Below are 21,469 nucleotides of genomic sequence, written 5' to 3'. Positions count from 1 at the left end.
CAGACAGAGATCTAGTCACACATAATATGCTGTGGCAGCTTTCTATGAGTAAACTTCTCTCATATCTTCAAATGGTATTTCAACATCACAAGAAACTACACAAAAGTCCAACAATATCCTACTTTGGCTTTTCTCTCATCTATGGCTGAATGTGCAATACCAAACATAAACATTTTTCAGATGCTCATATTCATGACAGATTACTTTTAAAACCACTATGACGCTGCGATCAATAGTGTCGCTGTCACGGCCATAGCCGTGCCCCCCTGTTGTTTTTCCCTGCCCTATTGTTTTCACCTGTGTCTCCGTCAGTGGTTTCAGTCTCATTAGTTTCATTGTGTCCACCTGTGTCTTGTTTGGTTCTGTGTATTTAGGTTCCTGTTTTGAGTCCAGTCTTTGACTTGTCATTACCCCTGTTACCGTACCTTGTCTGTTCCTGTTTCGAGTAATAAACCCTTTTTGTTGACGCCATGTTTGCTGACTCTCCTGCATTTGGGTCCTACCCCCACCACTCACCCTGACAGTCGCCATATCATCAAGGAACTGGATGGACTTTCTCTTTCTGCTCATTGTCAATCAGCATCACTGGCCCTTTAAGGGTCATTGGTCCGTAGCCCTTGAAGTGGTCAGATCAGACTGATCTTGATTGATTCCAGGGAGAAAGTTACTTAAGACCTGGTTGAGTGGCTTGTCCACCTCATTTTCCTGGAACAAATGTACATGGTCCATCATGGTTCCTTATTCTGGAGTTCCACTGGGGTGTTGGGTGTTGGTAACCAAGCAACACTGAGCCTGCTCAATATTTTACAAATAAATCTGTGGGTGTCAGGGTTCCTGCTTGTCTAAATGAAGTCCCTGTGAATGACTCTTCTTCATGTGCAGGAGTAGTACAGTTGCTTTTGATTGTCACCTGATTTTAGCCAGTTCTTGATGTTGAGTGATTAAGGTTTTCGGTCAGTCCACAGAAAGTCAGAGATAGAGAATTCATAAGCCTCTCATCCACTTTTGGCTGTCATGGTTTTCTCTGTTGTCTGTGCCAGCTTGGACCAAAGTCACAATTGTACATGTGCTACTTCTATAATGGTCCATAGGAGTGCTGTAGGGCCGTCTGGTGACACTTCTTGTGTGAAGTATGGACATGCAGTAGCTCTTACAAACCCTGCTCTTATTTGGTGTAGCGTAACCAAGAATTGAGTATGTGGCTGATCAATACCACAATATTGGCTTAACCTGATTCAAAGGTCAGAAACAGAAAGAGGTACATTTTTAGACAGCAGCCAGAAGGAAATCCGTAACTTTGGCCAAATGCCACCACAAGCTCACCATATCTATGGTGAGCTTCTGTATGCGAGTGTGAAAACTAAAGGCACCTTGGTATTAAAAGATCTGGAGGTGATGATTGAATGTATTCAAGAAAACAACCCCATTGTATTAGGTTGCTGACTTGTAGTCTATGGTCCTACATTTGAGGTGTCTGTTAGATAACGTAATTAAGGTAAATTATTATATTTTTTCTTCCGTTTTTTATACAGCCTTGTGACACTGAAATAACACATTACCATCGGAATTAGAAAAGTGACAACTGAATCTGAGGACCATTATGTTGTAAAATCATATGCAGGGTGCTTATTGTTGCACACTGACACAGTGACACCTCTGTACCTCAGATGCACCATTCAGCAACCAGCGTAGAAACACAGAGATAAACAGGAGAAATAGCAAGCCCTCCAAAATGATTGCCTGTGTCCTTAATGACAAAGGCAGACAGTAGAGCTCCATTCGCACAACATAAATGTCAAAAAAAAATTAGAAATGGAATTGACCTTCAGTTTGTTATCCTATCTTTTTAAAATATAAAGGATCCATAACAATTAGCTAGAAATATTATATTATGATAATAGTAATTGCTGGATTTCTTTTTTTTTTTTTTACAAAGTTTGCTCCGATTCTTGTGAGACTGATAATGAGACTATTAAATTAGCCGTTAACCGGAGTACTAAATCTAACTGTTCAGCAAGTGCCACCACATTGCACAAGAGTATGCATTCACTTTGCACAGTTGACTTTTATGGAGATGAAAGCATGGGGGCTAGTAGGAAATTGTCCCCCTTTTTTATTTGGACCAGTGTGGTTGCAGTAACATATGGGAGAGTGCTAATATTAGTGTCAAGCCATCAATAATTGACAAGCAGGCATAGCTGCTCCTCCCATCTGGACTGTAGCATAGGATTCCCAGGCTAAATAACAAGGGTTGCCTGGAGGGCAATCAGACACTACTAACCAAGCCTTTATCTTCTAGCATGTGTTTTGGGCTAACTCATCATTGAAAGTGATGCACTTGTGAGACCAGCGCATGTCAAGGTGAGGCCAGATGAAAAATCTTCAGTTTTACAGCAAAGGTTTTAGGTAGACAATAACTAAGGCAAAGATAGCAAGTACTGAACAAAATCAACAGTCATATTGTTGACAACCTTTTTCTCCTGAATGGGCCTTCACTACTAAATGGAGAGGATCTTAAAAGAGGAAACCGTGTAAAAACTTGCATGTTTACACAAAATGCATGTAAAGCTCATTTAAGTTAGATATTGCACTGTTCTTGACAAGAAGGCTGCCTCTGAGTCTTGGTATTTTTTGTATTCTATAACTAATCTCACTACTTTCTAAAAAGGTTATGCGTAACAAAAAAGCACTAATACTGTTGATATAAGTTTTTAATGACATTGACTAGGATTTACAAAACTGTTCTTTATTTCATCATAAAAAAAACTAGTTATATAAATCACTTTGGATTAAGGTGTCTGCCGAAAAACCTCACTGTGTAGTGTGTGAAGACAATGGGGAAGGAGATATGAATAGAGATTGGATATTCTCAAAAATACTGGTGAGAGGTACGCCTAACTGGGAGAGCCCTGTCTTCTAAACCTTACTGCTAGCATAGTGGATGCTGAAATTGGACACGTTCTGTCAGTGACACTTTAAAGTGTATTCAATATATTCCTTCTATCCCCTTTAACTCTCTCTTTGTCCTCTCCATGTGTCAGTGCTACAGCAGTGTCACAATTCAATAATGGACTACCAATAACCTTTTACTGCTTCTCTTTTATGTCACTGAGCAGGAAAATGGGAAAGTGATGGTGTAAATGCATTTCACTTTGTTCTCAGCCATAAGGTGGCAGCACAGTTACACATACATTTGAGTGGATCTTAGGCACATTAGCTTAAAATACATTTTGTTTTTTTATCTAGGGAAGATTGTGCTACAGGATAGATATTTTCAATCTGTACTAGTTATTGTACACAAGGTAACCTATCCAGAGACATGAATCTTATATGAAAAATCATATAAGAACATTCACACTAATAATAGTGAAACTTCCATAAGAACATTCCAATTTTTAAATGATACCCACCAGACAAGTAAAGAAAGAACACCAACATTTTCACAAAATAGTCTGAAAAACCTAGGATATTAAATGTTCTACTAGAAATTAACACTTGTTTTTGTTTTGTTTAAAAAATAAAATGTATGTATAGTGCCACAATAATAAACAGTAAAAACCATCTTCTCTACCTTCTTACCAAAATGTGTTAATTACTAAGCAGTATGTAGGCCTTCCATGCTGATTAACCTTGTGTTTGACAGTGATTTAAGAACTGGTTTGCAAACAGGTTTGCCAGAGAATGTTCCATGTCTGAGAGGCAGTTCCAGTGGTGGCATTTTAAGGTACTGAGGTCAGAGATGACAAGAGAGAACAACCAGCATTTTTCCATGTTTAGAGGCAGGAGCAGCCTGTTTAGCAGGAATCTGTCTGACAGCCATAAGAGACAGACAACAATATTGCACTGCATGTACATCCTCATGATGGGCTGTTTCCCTGCACCACCACTCTCCCTTCAATACCAGTAAAGGTCTCTCTTCTCCAGGCCTAAAAAAAGAAAATACATGTTTAATTTCAGATCAGAAAGCTACTGCAAATTCAACTGAACACAGGCTAAGATAATCTATCACACCATATACGAGTGTGTGTGTTCTGTATTTTGTGTGTGTCTGTTTGTACGTTTGTGTGCATACGTACATATGTGTTTAGGCGTGTGTGGGGGCCGTACCTGGGTCCAGGTTCCCAGTTGGATCCATGGGGTCTCTAAAGCCTGGGTGAGTCCAGCTGGGAAGAACACTGGGCTTGGAGCCTGAGGCCATATTCAGACTCTCTGTTCGGTCACTGTGGAGGAGGTTGAGTAGGGAGTTGTTGTATTGTTGCCCTGTCATGCCTAAACCTGGGGACAAAGCATGGGTGTAGGTCATGGGAGGGAGCCCCAGGCCTCCCAAGGGCCAGGGGCCAGCGGCATCGTCTGGGGGGCTGAGAGCTATGGGGACGCCAGGGATAGCCTGCTTGGAGGTGCTTAGCTGAAGCCGACCAGACAAAGGGGTATAATGGACCTCTGACCAGGCCTGTTTAGAAGCTCCCCATTGACAGGAATTGGATTCAGGCTCTGAAATAGATGTCATGAAAACCCTAATTTAATTAAGAGACAATGTGTGTGTGTAAACTGTAAAATGTGTACTGTGTGTCAAATATGTGCTTGGAGATTATAAGAGTGCAGACTTTCATTGGCTGTATTATTGCTGTGCTATTCAGAACACTAAAGCTGAACTAAACTCACCTGGTTTGATAGACTTGCGGGTCTTTTTGCTCTTCCTGACAGATTCTTTGGTCTTGCATGCTTTGCTGAGAGCTCGAGTAAAGTGTTCGTCCACCATGCTGCCTATGTCACCATGGAAGTAGGTGAAGAGGACGCTTTGCGAGTGCTCTTCTGTTTTCACAGCTATGGGGCTAGCAGAATTCCCCGCCATCCCAGATCTGACCTGTCTATTTGATTGAAGAAGGAAACAATTGATAGCTATCAACCCTATAAGACTGTAAGGCACAGAAAAACAACAGTCCGTATCTTGCAGACATTTCTAAGTTGTGTTGGGTTAAGTTATGTGTGTCTCTGTGGTAGGTATCTTGCTATATCCAATTAATGACTGATGAAGGTTGCTGCCACTGAACTTCTGTCAGTCCACTTGTAAGCCTATTCACTAGTCATTTGTACACAATTATAAAAATTTAAAAAACAACTGAAGAATAAAAATAACTTTGAAGAAAAAAAAAGAAGAAAAAAAGCTGCCTATCTTGGTAGGCTACGTGCAATGTATTTATTTGGGTGGAAATGAAGTCTGTCACAATTCTTACCTAAGGTGAGTTGTGTGTCCAATATGGCCTAGGAAGATGTGTTGCTCAGAAGCTGCTAGTTTTCCTACTATTGCCCAAAACTGTTGCCATCTCCAAGATTGCGATAAGGGTACTTTCGTTTTTAAATCGAAATGTGCACGCTGATAACGATATATTAGGAATTGACGGACATACCTCTACGCCAAGAGCCCCACTACATTCATGTTCGCTGTGCTACATGGTTTCTGTTGTCGCAACTTAATGAAGACTCGCAGGGGTGTGATACTTCATGAACTCAAGAGGATATGAACAGAATGTCATCAAACAAGTTTCTCCACAGCCAAACAGCACATGAAAGCATTCTTCAAAAGCCGCGATGTTAGAAACAGTCTAGAAGACCTAGGCTACACTTGAATTTTCATGTCAATAATTTTCATGTTAAATTGATAAATTGTTAGTCAAAGTTGGGTGAAAAATGCAAAACAAGTTATTCTACTCCCAGAAAGCCAGTAGTAACATAATTGAAAATGAAAATACTTTTATTGAAGTTATTTTGACTTACTTTTGAATTTTACCTAAAGCTGATAAATATATTGATACTAAAGGATTTAACAGCAACCACCATCACATTATTACATGTATGTGCTAATGGACTAAATTAAGTCAAATTCAAAATTATCGACATTTAAATTAAAATACCACTTTCATATACACAGTAAACATAGTCTCTTTATCCAAAAAGTAGATGAAACTACAAAGGCACTGTTACAATTAACAATAAACTGTACAAATAAGCTTGTTTTTTAGTTAGACAAGGACATTAAATTGCAGAATCTGGACGTTTTCAGTGCCATGCCAAAACTATTCAACATATCCATGTTGTTTTATTGTACTGAAGCTGTAACAGCTTACTGGAGATGGGAAGTCAAGACAAACCCTGGACCCTGTCACATGATCTCGCTACGGGTCTCAGTAGACTTTTCCCCCTAGAAGTGGACTGGCGCAGAACCAGTGGACGAGTCAGAGATCTTCCTGCTGGAGCTGGTGTCTACAGACCTCAAAGAAGGGGAGTTCACCAACTGGTTCTGCTTGGACCTGTCGCATGTCACAGAACGACTCCAGTCTAAGGAGGCACAAAGTTCAATGTTATTACTGTCACCTAAACATGCAGATAATCCATATATCTACAGCTAACACTTCATAAAAGGTTGCTGTCTAAGAAGATTCCTTTGCATGGGTACAGTGTCTTCTAGTTAGGGTTTTAGCTCTCCACAGGAAGACAGACAGACAGACAGACAACCAAACAAATAACAGACTGTTCTCTTCACCTGAATAGTCATTAAGCCTGAATCTGCCACAGCACAGGTGGATTCTCCACTGCTTCCTAACATTCTCTTTCATCAGACAGTGGAACACAAAGATGAAGAACCCTGAAACACAGAGAGTTAACAAGTTGGACCTTACTTCCTTCCTCTTCAATAAACTTCCTTCCTTTCTTTTGTCATTTCCTTTGTTTTTCTAATTTCCTTTCTTCCTTTTCATAATAATAGTAATGGTAATAATAATATTTATAAGGCACCTTATATTAGGTAAAATCTCAAAGTGCTACAGGTTAAAAACAAGAAAGGGCCAAAAAAAGTATGTCGACCAAAAAAGAAAATAGGACAGAAAAAAAGAGAATCAACCAAAGGCTCTGTCTAATCAATGACACACTGACAGTGTGAGTCTCAAAATGTCCCTAAATAATGCCTTTTTAAAACCTACTTACAAAACAATAAAGTGAAATCAAGTTTCTGTCCCTTGGTGCTCCTTACCCTGAAGACTGTTAAGGATGCAGAAAAAATAGAGTAGCGGTACTTTGGCCGGACCCAAGGCGAAGAAGGCTAGTGGCCAAGTGAGACCCAGCAGAAAGGTGAGGCTGGCTGCCGCTCGCAAGTCCTGCAGCATGCTCCCCTTGTTTCCAGCAGGTTTGTTGGTCCGCATGTTGCGGATCTGAACCAGAACCACGATGAACACAGAAAGGTTTATCAGCATGACCAGCAGAACAAAGGCCAACACTGTGATGTAGAAGACCACATTGCTCTGCAACCAGCAGCTGATGGAAGAAAATGAGATGGAGAGAGAAGGGGAGAGGAGAGTCAAGTCTATCGTCTGACCTACTCGTAAAATTCAAATCCAGAATGGTAAGTAAAAGTTTCCCAAACATCACACTTACAATGATTCAGAGTTCTGCAGATCGTCTGCAGACTTCCTGGACGAGTCATTGCCATAGGCATCCATGTCTATCGCCAGGACTAGGCTGACAATCACCAGGGGAAGGCCTGTGTAAACACCAAACACCCGATATATGAATTCTATTCATTCAGTTAAAAGACAATCAATAGAATTTTTCTATTGACTATTTCTGTTTTCTCTCAATCTCTCTTTACATATAGTCCACAAATTGCCATCTCTCCAGCCTTACCCCAGCCAAGGGCGCAGAACTTGAGAATGTAGGAGGGGACGTAGATGTTAAAGACCTTGACCAGAGCGAAGTACATGTGGACGGCCTCCAGGGCCATCCAAGTGAAGGATGCCAACATGAAGTAGTGCAAGGTGACTGCAGTGGTGATGCAGAGGCCATAGTTGTTGAAGGATGAGAGCCAGGAGTTGAGCAGGAAGACCATGTTGAGCCCCAGCAGAGCCCCTGATAGGTTGAGTAGGATCTTGGACGGGTAGTCTTTACGCAACTTCCTGTGTGAGAAGAAGGACCAAACAGAAATGGTGTTAGTGGTGTGTGTATGTGTGTGTGAAGAGGAAGGGGGGGGTGGCGTTAGAGGTGAAGGCTAGGTTAAGGCTAAGTGTTAGGTTTGGTGTGAAATGGAATATCCATACGGAATTGGGAAAGCAGAGATTGGTTTAATGGCACCTTGAGGGAAGAGTTATACAAGAGATTGACAGAGAGAAGGTTACACAACAAAGAAGACGTGGAACCAACCGGTATCTGTATCGTCTCTGCGTTTGATGGTCCAGATGGTAAGCTTACCCAAAGGCAGTGTAAGTCAGCAGACTGATGCCCAGGAAGAGGGAGGACACCCCACAGCCCAGGTAGGAGATGATGGACAGGATCCGGCTGTCCTTTTCACTAATGGGTGTCCTGGACACATCCTGCAAGACAACACACGCAACTTCTAGTCTGATAACAACGCAACAATGCAAAGAGCGTTACCAGGTACATATGTATATGGACAAACATATATATACATTTCTGTGTATTAAGGCTTGCCCTTCCATTCAGTTGTGCAAGCACGGGGAATCAACCACTCACCAGGAGCACACCAAAGTGTGTCAGGTGATTACAGCGACAGCTGGTCAGATAAGCAGACCTGCTCTCGGTCTCACAGCCTTGACTGCTCCAGCCCCCCTGCCCATCTGACACACAGAATTTTGATTAGCAGGTTCACACATGTACAAATACATGGATGCACATTCACACAGATGCATACACACACACTGTGCACCAACGGAGAGCATTTGACATCCCTCTAAATCCTGAGTTGTAAACATGTTCCCTTCGTGCATGATCGTTGCAAAACAAACCCTGCAGAGAGGAAGTTAAAGCGATGAGGAACTTACTGTTTTTCTGGAAGTCCCAGTACACGCACTGCACCCTGTCACTGGTCTGTGGGACGTAGAGCTTATGTCATGACATTCAAAAAGCAAAACCGCAGCTCAGTTATTTTTGATATGATCAATTTGTCACCTCTTTTGGCTTGAGGTGTCTGAGTATAACTACTACAGACTCATTGAGATTGCTGACGAGGCTGTTGCTAACGCTAGCAGACACTACATAGGTATTTAGTGTCAAGTTGCTTTCCATGTCCTGTAAATGAATAATATACAGAGAACAACAAACAATTTCTGTTATCAACATATATTAAAATATACAGTCGTGGCCATAAGTTTTGGCAATGACAGATGTTGTGTTTTGCAAAGTTTGCTGGTTCAGTATTTGAGGAAAATGTTTTCACATGTTTCTATAGAATACTGGAATACAATAAGGCCCATTTCATATTTTTTAAAGATTTTTTGGGGCGAAAAATTTAAATATATGCAAATAGTCCCCTCTTTTACAGCAGTCAATCTGCTCTTAAAATCCAATCAGAATGATAGAGTGATTTCACCGGGCTAGAACTAGTTCACACTTTCCCGTGCTGATGATATGACTTAGTGAAATTATGATAGCAGTCATTTTATGCCACGACCCAGCAAGCTTTGCAAACACAAAATGTATGTCGCTCCCAATACTTTTGGCCACGGCTGTATATACTACAATAAAAAAAGAAATTTGGATGCAAAATGATGAGAACATTTAACAAAACTACACAAAAGTAGATTTTAATTTGTGTCATTATATGAGTGTATGTACCTTGAATAGCTCTTGTAGACCATAGAATTGGAACTGGACTCTGCGTCTGTTTCCGTTGTTGTGTAGGATTGTCTCTAGGGCCGAGGGTAGGGAGATGGATGCCACGGCACCTTCAAATGGATCGCTCACAAAGGACTGGTTGACAAAAATCTACAATACAAAGTTTAATAAGAGTTATTTGCCATCCTCTGATTGGAAGTCAATATACTGTCTACTTAATAGTATAAACAGTATCAGAAAGGAAATCAGATTTGCCATTGAATCAGTGCAAAAACATTAGACATAAAACAGTAAAATGTCCTGAATGAATTGATCAGTTTATCAGTTACGAGTATGCTTAATGTCCTTGTTGCAAATTAACCAGGTATAATGCTGGAGGCTGAAGACCAGAAGTCACATATCCTGTTGAGTTTTGCATCACCCTCTTTGTCTAATTATTAGATTATAGTTTGTTAGAGGAATGACTTTTTCCACTCACTCAAGGGCATGCCCTGCAGAGCGGAAGTCAAGCCTTATAAATCACACCACAGATTATTAACTGGAACATGATGTGATACGACACACATTGATTTGACTGCCGACAAACACGCACACACACACACACAATAGTGGAGTTTCCATGTGACTACCACAGATGCTGTGCCGCATGGTTTCTGACCTCTGGGACTAGGCCAGTGGAAAAGGAGGAAACACCGAAGGTCAGGCCATGGAACTGGTCTGGGTCCACATTAACCATGGAGACGGCCAGCGAGGGGACAGTCACGTTGGCTGACTCCCCAGAAAAAAACATCTTGTTCCCAACATTTTCAATCAGATTCAGGATTCTTTTGGAGAAAGGAAAGGCAAAAGAACGGACACAGGTGTCAAGGAGGATAACAGAAATAGAGGGTCAGAATTGAATTGAAGACAGCAAGGCAGAAAAATAAATTCCCCGCTAAATGTTCAATGTTCCTTAATCATTGAAATAATACTTTGTTCTCTTCATTGTCAATCTATTCCTGTTCAAATGTCTCTAATTCACCTATTACCCACTGCTGACAAGACAGTGTCAGATCCCAGGAGGTCACTGATGATTCCAATGATCTTCGATCCAAGCTCAGGGGTCACCGTGGCAACCCCCATCACTTCAGCTAGCTTGTCGACCACTATGTTCAGCTCCTCCCCCGTCAGGCTCCCATCAGAACCCAGCTCACTGTTCACCAGGTCCTCAATCATGACCACCACATCAGCTGTGTTATCTGGAAGAGAAAAATAGCACATCTTAATTATGATAGCTCATTAATATCTGGGTTTTTAAATGTACAAATACAGGTGATTATGTACGTTGTATGACTATCTACAATTTCAAGGCATATGTCTTCTCGATACATAGCAGTGTATTTAGTTGGTGGCTGGGGACTTACTTGCTGTGACGATGAGGTCTCCTAGGTTAGAGAAAGTGAAGACTGGCTTGCATTTACTAAAGTCTGGATCCCGCCAGGTGGCCTTCTCAGAGTCAGGATCTAAGTCACTACAGATAGAGGAAGAGGATGAGAGCAGGTGATAATAGACACACAGGATGATATTCAATGCAAGATGATAGCTGAGGTCAAAGTTATGCATATTCAGTCTTGAAGTTTATCTCCTAAGCAATTATTGACAACCCGGTAAATAAACAGGCTATTTTGGTATTTTGGCCCCTAACAAAGATTGGCTCAAAAATGTTCTTAAAAAGACAATCACCCTATAATTCAGTTACTGTTTTTCTGTGGCAACTCTGAACAATACATTCATAGTATGGAAAATCGTTCAAAGGAAACATTTATTACACTATAAGCAATTGATAGGAAATGGTCTCCTGTCTGAGGGTCACTGCTGAATATAGGAGAGCTCCATTAAGGTTGACTAAGCAGGTAAATTATTGTGTTGAGACAAATCACCTACAGTAATTTAGGGATATATCTCTGTTCATTAAGCCATCTCCATGGAAACAAGTGGTTTCACAGCTGAACGCAGTCGTGCTGGCTGCACATTAGGGAAACACACAGATCAAATAATACTGAGACCACCTGTGCTCTCATCTAGTGAAGATGGCTCAGTCTCTGTTTGTTTTGAACAACACATTTAGAATCCAATTTTAGTTTTGCTTGCTTAGTCTGTTATGAAAAACACAGCACGCTGTGTACAATAAGATTACCATAACCCCAGAAATCCTTTTATTTGATTTTAGTCAGAAGACGTTTCCCACTGTTATGCAATAACAAGCACAAATAGTTTTTTTTTCTGAAAATAGGCTCACCACTGCCTGTATCCTTTCTTAGCCGGGTTCTTATAACAGCCAATGGAGGTGTTCTGCTCTGGTTCACCAGAAGGCCATATGTATTCCCCGTAGATACCCTTGGTAGTGTCCTCTGGGCAGATGCCCGGCTCTGCAAAACAGATACTGTAAATAACTAACATTGTCATGGCACATGGCACCCGATTCCAATACCTAGAGAAGAGAAACCCTTTGACTCGATGTCAGAACTACATACCTATGTGTGTTATCTCAATAACACCTGCCTGGATGGTGATAACATTGTCAGTGTGCTTTGTGGTCAGCAGCTTGTGAATGAGGTCCTTGGTCTCTGTTATGTTGCGTGTGCCAAACGCCTGAATGTGGAATGCACATTTATACCTTGGGGGAAAAATACAGGAAGTGTGGATACAAATAAGAAATGAAAAAGTCCACTGCCATATTCAATAAACCACTGGCAGCATCCTGGATCCAAGCTAAGCAGCAGGAGTTAGAATTTCATATGTTTGGCCTCTGTCAACTGTACTTACGCTTTCTCACTCAGCCTAGGAATCTAAAAGAGAGAGTGCACAAAAGTGGATATGCTGTTCATTATAACTTAATAAAACCTTCAGTACCACTCAGTTCTCAGCTATTGCCACAATCTTTAATATGTTTTGCGGACAGAGTTTAAATGAACATGCTCACCATCTCCGATCCATGAGTCTCCTCATTATCACTACCCCTACAAACAGAATAGACACAGAGATTTGGTATTATGAAGCTGAACAGATTTTCAGATATGCTTGATAAAGACACAAAAGAGACATTTGTGACCACATGCATGTCTACATAAGGCCAACCATGGGTGGATGAAGTGGTTGAGCCTCACCTGACAGCCTCTTCTAGGATCTTCAAGTGTAATATCTCCATTTGATGTGGCTTGAGTTTTTCCTGAAGCTGTTGCCCGAAGACAAAAAGAAACCGTGAAGGATTGCGCTCAAAGACAGAAATACATATTTGTAGTGGTTAAATGTTTCTCACCCATTTATTGATGGTATTCATTGGTTTCTGAATCTCTCCAGTCATGTTCAACCTCAGTTTAACTCTGAAGAAGGTGTCCTTGTAGTCTACTAGAAATGAAAGTGCAAATTAGCATTTTATTTCCAAAGTTGCCATATAAGTTCATGGACAGGAAAATGGAAATAAAGAAAAGCAATTTTATGTGGTTAGGGACTAATACCATTCTAACATCCTACTTTTCCAGCTAACAGCTTTGTGTACAATGTGTCACTAAACCAACCACCTTGTTAGTGTACGTCATACGTCTTCCCTGAGATGTATTACTGTTTGCCTTGAATTAATAAATGGCTCCATAGCACTTTCAAATAATCTACAATTGAATATTACAGACAGTAGTTAAGGAGGTGTGTTCTTGACTAACCAGCTAGTGTGTAATTGGGGTGCTGTGGTTCTCTAGGGGTGGAGAACAGAGTGATTCCCAGAGTTGGCACAGTCAGTAAGCTCTCAGGGGTGGCGGTGACAGTAGGTGGTGGTACTGTTCCTTCAGGAAGAAGAAAGGCGTTAACTCCTCAGTCGACAAATCTATTTTCTATGTGTGTGCATCTGTATTCTGTTGCTTGCGTGCGGGTTTGTGTCAGCATGTGTTTGTGTGTGTGTGTGTGTGGGTGGGTTCGGCTGAGCATCTACTTGTGTGTGCCTGTGGATTCGTGTGGGTGTGCAAAAATGTGTGTGTGTACTCACCTATGGGCTTTACACTGAGGGTGCCAGGGTCTGCAGTCAGGGTGAAGGGGTCAGCGACGAAGGCTGGTCTCAGCATATCAGATATGTTAGCCTGAACCACACTGATATCCATCTCAGGTTGCACACTCACATAGACCTCACTGAGGAAACTACACAAAGACACATGCAGCACAGCCATCGTCAGGTGACTTGACCACAAGCACTATGTTATTCATGCAGTAATATGTCAAATCAACCACACAGTGCAGCCTTGGGTAGGCTTCATTTAATTGGTTTTCTGTACCTGTCAAAAGTTGTCTTTGACAATTTCTCGATGTCCTAGAGAAAAACAAAATATGTGTGCTTATAATTTAAAATGCATAAAGGTCTGCCCTGGCTCTGACATGCTGTTCTTGTTTTCAAAAGTTGTGAGATTTAAGTACAAATGTGACCGTGACGCATGCAGGAGCGTCTCATCAATCACTGTTTGAAGGAGAACCCTTATTGTGTCTAAGGTATCCTTCTGTGGCCTAAGAGTGTCTGAGGATATCGCCCTTATTGGGGACAATCCAATGACATCTATATACAGTACCTGAGCTTGTTGGATGCCTTGCATAACTTCATCATTACTTCCACGTGAGGCTGGTCTGTGTGGAAACACAGATAACAGAGATTAGATAAAAAATACTTGTCCCCGCTGTGACTATTGCTGTGAATAATATAGATAGCACCTTAATGTGCAGACACAACATGTTTTAATAATGTGCATACTAAACGTACACTTCTACGTCCTCAAAGATGTTCAACTAAATTGCTTCATGCAGAAACAAATGTAGACAACCAAATACCTAAACCCAATATCCTGCACATGTGCACAGCCACATACACACATACATACACAGCAGAAGTGCCATGTTTTCAAATATTGCAATATTTCAGCTACCTCAATGCTGAGACAAAAATGTCCTCCACGAATATGTTGTGGGGAAAAACGCTCCTCAGCTGAAGGAGGAAGACACAGGAGACTGATGTTATCAAAGGACCGCTGCGATAGTTTCTATGATGACCAAGTCAAAATTGCTCTCATGACACATTCTTGTCATTGAAAGAACACATTCTTGTTATACTATTCTTCTCACCCATTGATGTAGGATTTTCTTCAATGGAGTTATGGGCTTTGGTGAGATGGTGGCACTCATTTGGATTTTGTATAGTGACCACTCTGAAAAAATGTACACGATAAATGAGCTCACATAGGACATAGGATTTGCATAGTTTGTGACAATGACCATACTGACCATGGATATATATATATATAAATAAATCTAAATAAAATCGAATGGACTTGTGACACCTACTGCAGGTAAGGAGTTTGTCAGGATTAGGGAAACATGTATAGTTCCAGTCCCGTGTGTCCCAGCTTACTACATCACCATCTGTACAGGTCTGGTTCAGAAGCTCCTCGGCGGTTCTCTCCCTCGACCACATCCTAAACAGGCTTATGTCACCCACGAAGTTCCTCCCAGTCTCTACTATCAGGTTGCCAGCCCCATTCACGGTATGTGGCAGACCGAGAGTGAGGGTGCCGTTTTGGGCTAGTGGTCGGGCCAGGGTCGCGTTAACAGTCGCCTCCAGCAGACGGCTCCCGTTGATGTACAGGCTGAGCCTGTTGTGGGGGCCGGACCAGGTGAGACAGATGGTGTGCCACTCGTTCAGAGCCAGATCCTTTTCCACAGGAAACATCTGGTCCATGAGCCATGCCTCAAAGAACTTATCCTTGCCAGTCAGTCCTAGCTCAATGTGTCGCTCACCACGAGGCTTGTAGACAAAGCCAGTCCATTTGGGGACCTTCATTGTTGGATGGAGGAGTAGACACACGCTCAGCTCCTCGAGGGCTGGCACCTTCTGGTCCAGCTGCCACACACAGTTTGTTGCCTTAAACTGTACTTTTTTGCCCCAGAGGCTATGACTAGCCGAGCCTGAAAAACACAGAGAACCCACATAATATTCAATGATACATAAGGTTAATAATGCTATAAAAAAAAACACCTTACTCCCATAAATAGGTGGCTAAACTGCAAATGAAATTATACAAGAAGTCAAAAACTCTTTAGGCATTCTTTAGTGTATTATCAACTGCTTCTAAATCCCTTTGTTGGGCTTCTAACCATACCAGAGCAAAGATGCCAGGCTGAGACCAGGACCAGAAGACGGAGAGCTGTGGAACAGCAAGTTCTTACTGAATCCATGGCCGGTCTGCAAGAACAGCAAGCATACTGGGAGTCATTGTATGAATTGTTAAACCTATCTGAAAAATCGTAACAATGCACATGAAGCACATGTTGTGCCCTCGTATTGTACAAATATCAGACAAACATATCTAGCTGGAAATTACCTGTGGGATTCCCTAGTGTATTCCAGAAGCACCTAGTTTTGGTCAACCCAAAAGAAAAACCTTTTTAAATTGAATAAATGTAAAGCGGACCCAAGAAGACACGTCTTTGGTAAAAGAGACAAAAGTCTTTTCTCCATGCACAAACCTCCACGCCTTCTCCCTTTTGTACCCTGAGTTACTTATTAATCACTGGAATAGCAATAAACATAACTAAGGTAACTCATTGTAGTTCAACATGGGAACTAAAACTATTGTTATTTTTAACTAAGTTTCACACACATTTCAGTGGGTTTGGGGAAAGTGGGATTTAACTGTTTTAATCAAGTCCTTAATTCATGTTTATTTTTGTTAGATGCTTTTGTTCTCTTTGTCACTCTGTAGGAGCTGTAAATGATTTGTGTGTTTAAGTCAAGTCAAACATGTCTGGAGAATGAGTCAGGGGGTGATTAAATATTGTGTGATGACGCTGTTTGTAGCCTTATTTACATAGATGTGTGTACACAGATGCAAACTGATCATATAAATCATATCCATACTGAGATAAAATATTCTTATGATAAACCATTACTGTGTGCTGAGAATATAATTGTAATGATGCATATGAATGTAAAAGGGAAAAGGATTCTGTGTGTGTGTGTGTGTGAGTTATCTATATGCAAAGATGGAGTAAGAAATGCTAAGCAGACATGAATGAATGTCTAAGGATAACTCCTCAAACAAATGTAATTGGTTTTCCTGTCTAGAAATCTGAAGTCCTGCTCTCCTCCACAGACTGGATGGAGGGAGGCATCCAGTTGTCCTTAAACATCCTGCACCTACCACCACCTAGTGGTCATCTGACATCAGTAACCCCTTCAGAATCCCTCTCTTGTCAAATTCAAATTTCACCTCCTCTATAATAAAACCTCGCTTTGTCTGAAAAAGAGGACTGAAATCTTAGATGTCCCGGCCTGAACGTGCAGAGCAGAGACAAGGACACTGACCGGGAGGAACCCGAGAAGGCCATCTCTGACGGGCTGCCCAGGTGTGCTGGCAGAAGCCCTGCTGGAAGAAGCAGTGTAATCTGCTTACTCCCTCAATTAGTCCGAAGGAAATGCGGCTATAAACAGGTCAGTCGTTTACAAAGGGATATTCAAATAAAGTACGTATTTATTGTTTCAGCACATTTGTTTTTTCAGGTCAAGTTATCATCAAGTCCATGTTAACATGAGGATACTGCCTAGCAACAGTTGGAACATGAGCATAAAAAATGAGACTTTCTGCTGTGCTTCAGGTGGTGGTGGTGATGACTGGGACACACCATCAACTGTCTCTTCCACAGCGGGGGTGGATGGCACTCCCAGAAAAACAAAATGCATATCAGGAAAATGTTCTGAACTGAAAGTGATGATAGTGATGTTATCTCTTTTTTAATTCTGTTTGTGAGTTCTGTGGTCTGTGCATCCTTGTATAAAATGAACTCTGCTGATTTGATAAATCTGTCTCTTCTTAACTCTTATCGCAAACAGTGGGCAACAGCATGTGTGTGCACACCTGTTCTACCTGTGCTTGGATTGTTTAAACAGTATGCAATCAGTACTTGTGATGTCCACCTTCCTAGTTCCGAATGACCGTGCAATATTAGCTCCTCAAACAAATCTAATTGGCTTTCCTGACTGAAGGTTTCCTTAGCCTTTCAGCTTCTAACGTCACCTAGTGGCCATTCAGCACAGATGCCCCCACATTGACACACAGAGGGCTCTTTATCTGAAACAGAGTGCAGTATTCAACAATTTCCGTAGCATACCTGCACCTTTCCTACCTGCCTGACTATGCAAAGGAGGGTCAAGGAGACTCCCCAGGGGGAACCTGAGAAGGCCAGTGGTGACGTGCTGACCAAGTTTGCAGGCAGCAGCCCTGGCTTTCCTTTCCCCTGTGTTGGTCCGGCAGGGAACCTCTCCTGCGTCACACAACAGAAATGCCAGATGGAGATGTGGGGGGATTCCCACACATCTGCTGGACCTGTATGTGCAGAGTGGTAGGGGAGGAAACCAACACACCCATCGCAGTTCCCACCCCTCTCAAGAACTACTCCAGAGCAAGAAGGAAAACATTGTAACATTAAATACAGTTATGGTGAGATCAGGTCAGCAACAGGTTCTATTTCCTCTCATGGGTCAAAACGTTTTTATTTTTTATTATCTTATTCTTCTATAGATAAAACCTAACAGTACCACAAGCTACTGAACATCAACTTCAGGTAAAAACATCTTTGAACGGGACACACTGTTAAGGTATGGTGATTTACAACAAATAGTGCTCATTCTCCAAACCTCAAGGGATACCAGTCTACATCTAAATTGAAAATATATGGATAACTGGATTTTTTGTCATTTTCTGATTCTCATAACTGCTGTTATTAACTACTCTATCAGTGTGTGTTTATGTCTGCCTGAAGGTCAGTGGACAGGAGTTATAATGGCTAGGGGTGATGAGCACATTCTTTGAGAATGTCCCCTTATAGTACAGTTAGCTGTTCTCTTTTCTTTATAAAAGGCAGCCCAGAGGGCAAGTGACCTGGGTGTGTTCATGGAGTCCAGTCTGTGTGCAGGCCTGCTCATGGTATGTTTCTATATCCACTCTGTATGTTGTAATATTGCTTTGAAGTTTATCAACCACATTCCTGTAGCTTTTTTGTTCCAAGAGGTTCCTATTTTTTTACAGTAACATTTTATTCATTTAGCGGAAGTTTTTATCCAAAGCACTATACAAATTGTGCATATAAAGTACACCAGGAATGGTCTGTATGCACCAGACACACTGCAAAGTTATCACATCTCAGATACCAGGCACAATGCAACAATCATAGTATCTCAACCACAGTGCAACAATAACACACATCTGCATTATTAGGTATCCAGTATTGTAGCGCTGTCTGTACCCAGCTGTGATCAGACCCAGTTTCTGGACCCTAATGGCACCTGTTTGGAGTGCCCTGTGTGTGGTCCTGGGGAACAGCTGTCTGAGGTATCCTATGCATGTCTGTACGTCTTTTTGCATTCATGTTTGTTATTCTATCCATCTGCATACTATGTGTTACAGTTTCAGTCTACCAACCTGTGTCTTATCCCAGGACTGTGGTTTTGGGGATGGTGGTGAGGGTTTCTGTGTGGAATGCGCTGAGGGGCAATTTAGTGTTGAGACCAGCCTGGCTCCCTGCTGGCAGTGCACTCAGTGCAATCTGCTCAACCGCCAGGAGAGGGGGGCATGCTCCCCCACTAGCAACGCCCAGTGTGGACAGTGTGTCGTAGGGTGAGAAGAGTATCACATGAAACATAAGCGATACATATGGAGTTAACTCTGGTTGTTGTCTTGACTCCGTCCATAGCGTCTGACTATTTGTGTGTTTTGTGTGTACAGGTATTATGAGCTCAGGAGCATGAGAGGGGAGATAGAACTTCTATGTATGCCCTGCTATAGCTCCTCAAGCAACTTTCGGAAGGAGTGTTTGCATTCGCAACCAACACACACTACCACCGCAGGTAAAAACAAAAAAGATCAATGTTACTCTCAGTCACTCAATTTGAAAAGGACAGATTTTCTAAAACGTTGGGATCTACAAATAATCATAACTTTTCCCCCTAGATTTGGAAATCCCTATTTCCAAGAGGAAGTTCAAGAGATTTACACAGCAGAGTAAGTGAACTAGATTAGTTAACAATATCTGTAAAAACTGCAACATTTTGTTTAACTGTTTAATCTCTTTCTCCTTTAGAGACAAAGACAGTCCCAGTGTCCATGGTTCTGATTGGCTCAGCCTTTGCCTCCTCAATCTTCATTTTGGTTCTGTTGCTTTGGGCCTTTCTGCTGACATTTGAGAGTCTCAGTGAGTAAAATCCTGACATGACATAATATCCACACTAGATAAATCCTAGTCATGAACAAAACAAATTAGTGGTAATTTTTCATGTAACGTAGAAAGGGATCATGGATGTTTCCACTGTGTATGTGTTTGTGTTTAGAACAGGTGCCGAAATCTGAAGGCCTGTTCTCTGGAGCAGACTCAGATTCTCCACAGTGCTCACTCCTCTCTGACCCCGTAGAGACAGGAGAGAGTTCACCAGGTTCTTCCACACAGACATCCCTCCCAGCTGAAGATCTCAACAGGTTCCTAGAATTTTCCTGTCCTTTTAAAAAAAAACTAGAATTTGTCATTTGGACTAACTTCTGATAAATCGTTGTTATGTTTTCTTGATGAATAAAAATCCCTCCACCACTCAGAGGCCTGGGCTCATTGAGCAATGAAAATGAGGTGCATCCAACCTCCATTGTTATTAGTGTGACCGCCAATGTCAAGCCCTCCAATCAGCATGAAGAAGATAGGCCTTGGGAGGGTCAAAGAAGCTACTATCACATGTTAGAAGAGGTTTGCATATCATATTAATTAATTAATGAGGTGTAGTACAATATGGTATTGGGGTGATGAGGAAAATACACCACTTCCAGTGACTGACTGACTTTTTAATATGATTATTAGATGGAACAGCAACTGATGAAAATATGCTCTGTGGCTCAAGGTAAGTTACCTTGCAACTAGAGAGGAGAAAAATCAGAAGTGAAAATTCTTGAAAGTTCAAGATGGTCAGTAATCCCTACTTCCCCAGATTGTGTCACCACTAACCGGAAAAGGATGTCAGTTTAGGTTATCACTATCACTATCTATCACTCCAGTGTGGTCAGATTGTTGTGCTTCATTACTTTCAAGTTCTGATTATACCTGTACATCCTTCTGCATTTCAATTTTTCGCAGTGACCAAAAGGTGTCTGTTGCTAAAACTAATGTTATCCACCCACTGCTTTGTTTGTGTTTTGTTGTCACAGGTCAGAGTCTGGAGAGTCTGGACTACGACACAGTCCAAGATGTGTCTCTGCTCTTGGGCCCAGGGGGTTGGGGCAGTGGGCTGAGGAGGTTGGGTTTCTCTCTGGGGGTTCCCTCTGAAATCCTCACCCACCTCCATAGCTTCCAGGATCTCTTCCAGTATCTCCGTACCTCCACCTACACACTGTTGCCGCAACTGGCCCAAGCGGCTGCCCTCATGCCCCACCCCGACATTGTTTCAAGGATTCACCGTGCTCTTGTGGCTAAATGTATGGAGGCAACTTAGGGATGTTGCCATGACACTGACCTTTAAGATAAATCATTGTTCTTCTTGGTTTGTGATGTGCTCACTGCCTTAATGGCCACTTTGCTGAAACAAAGGGGAAGATGAGGAACTTTTTAATGTGATCAGAATGGAATACTGCTCATAAAATGGACCATTGGGTTTGAACCACTGAATGCCTATTATTTCTAGTCATTGCTTGATCCATTTATTTTGATACATGAAACTGCTCCCCTTGTATTGCATTACAGTGCTATCATTTGTCTGTGGACAATGTGAATAGTCTATTTGTTATCAGTGTTCTGTGACCTAGAT

General features: G+C 41.7%; 2 protein-coding genes and 1 long non-coding RNA gene across 3 annotated transcripts; 1 reads left to right on the top strand and 2 right to left on the bottom strand.

Annotated features, from left to right (window-relative positions):
- Positions 1 to 2,703: 2,703 nt before the first annotated feature.
- vgll1 (vestigial like family member 1) lies at positions 2,704 to 5,460 on the bottom strand. The gene is made up of 4 exons (XM_067247912.1): positions 5,235 to 5,460; positions 4,663 to 4,868; positions 4,108 to 4,491; positions 2,704 to 3,926 (listed from the first exon to the last, which is right to left on the bottom strand). Exons 2-4 carry the CDS (start codon positions 4,850 to 4,852, stop codon positions 3,895 to 3,897), a joined length of 606 nt encoding a protein of 201 aa, XP_067104013.1. The 5' UTR covers positions 4,853 to 4,868; positions 5,235 to 5,460; the 3' UTR covers positions 2,704 to 3,894.
- Positions 5,461 to 5,847: 387 nt separating this feature from the next.
- LOC136954691 (uncharacterized) lies at positions 5,848 to 7,140 on the bottom strand. Its single transcript, XR_010878123.1, has 3 exons — positions 7,028 to 7,140; positions 6,542 to 6,643; positions 5,848 to 6,336 (listed from the first exon to the last, which is right to left on the bottom strand). It is a non-coding gene; the product is annotated as an uncharacterized lncRNA (long non-coding RNA).
- An 11,441-nt stretch (positions 7,141 to 18,581) lies between these two features.
- On the top strand, positions 18,582 to 21,173 carry LOC136954763 (tumor necrosis factor receptor superfamily member 27-like). The gene is made up of 10 exons (XM_067248414.1): positions 18,582 to 18,614; positions 18,906 to 19,019; positions 19,126 to 19,304; positions 19,413 to 19,534; positions 19,638 to 19,688; positions 19,768 to 19,878; positions 20,015 to 20,159; positions 20,274 to 20,418; positions 20,530 to 20,569; positions 20,874 to 21,173. The coding sequence occupies exons 1-10, from the start codon at positions 18,582 to 18,584 to the stop codon at positions 21,155 to 21,157; spliced, it is 1,224 nt and encodes a 407-aa protein (XP_067104515.1). The 3' UTR covers positions 21,158 to 21,173.
- Positions 21,174 to 21,469: the final 296 nt, after the last annotated feature.

Source organism: Osmerus mordax, chromosome 12 (assembly GCF_038355195.1).
Source record: "Osmerus mordax isolate fOsmMor3 chromosome 12, fOsmMor3.pri, whole genome shotgun sequence".
NCBI classification, from domain to species: domain Eukaryota; kingdom Metazoa; phylum Chordata; class Actinopteri; order Osmeriformes; family Osmeridae; genus Osmerus; species Osmerus mordax.
The sequence above is the reverse complement of the archived record's forward strand: the minus strand, read 5'-3'. Positions and strand labels throughout refer to the sequence as shown.

What these genes read in the sequence shown, in the direction of transcription:
- vgll1 (XM_067247912.1), bottom strand. Translation starts at nt 4,852, where the DNA reads ATGGCGGGGAATTCTGCTAGCCCCATAGCTGTGAAAACAGAAGAGCAC. An exon ending in CCGCAAGTCTATCAAACCAG is followed by an intron (nt 4,492 to 4,662) that starts GTGAGTTTAGTT and finishes CATCTATTTCAG; the next exon opens with AGCCTGAATCCAATTCCTGT. An exon ending in AACTGGGAACCTGGACCCAG is followed by an intron (nt 3,927 to 4,107) that starts GTACGGCCCCCA and finishes TTCTTTTTTTAG; the next exon opens with GCCTGGAGAAGAGAGACCTT.
- LOC136954763 (XM_067248414.1), top strand. Translation starts at nt 18,582, where the DNA reads ATGGAGTCCAGTCTGTGTGCAGGCCTGCTCATG. An exon ending in GCTGACATTTGAGAGTCTCA is followed by an intron (nt 19,879 to 20,014) that starts GTGAGTAAAATC and finishes GTTTGTGTTTAG; the next exon opens with AACAGGTGCCGAAATCTGAA. An exon ending in AATATGCTCTGTGGCTCAAG is followed by an intron (nt 20,570 to 20,873) that starts GTAAGTTACCTT and finishes TTGTTGTCACAG; the next exon opens with GTCAGAGTCTGGAGAGTCTG.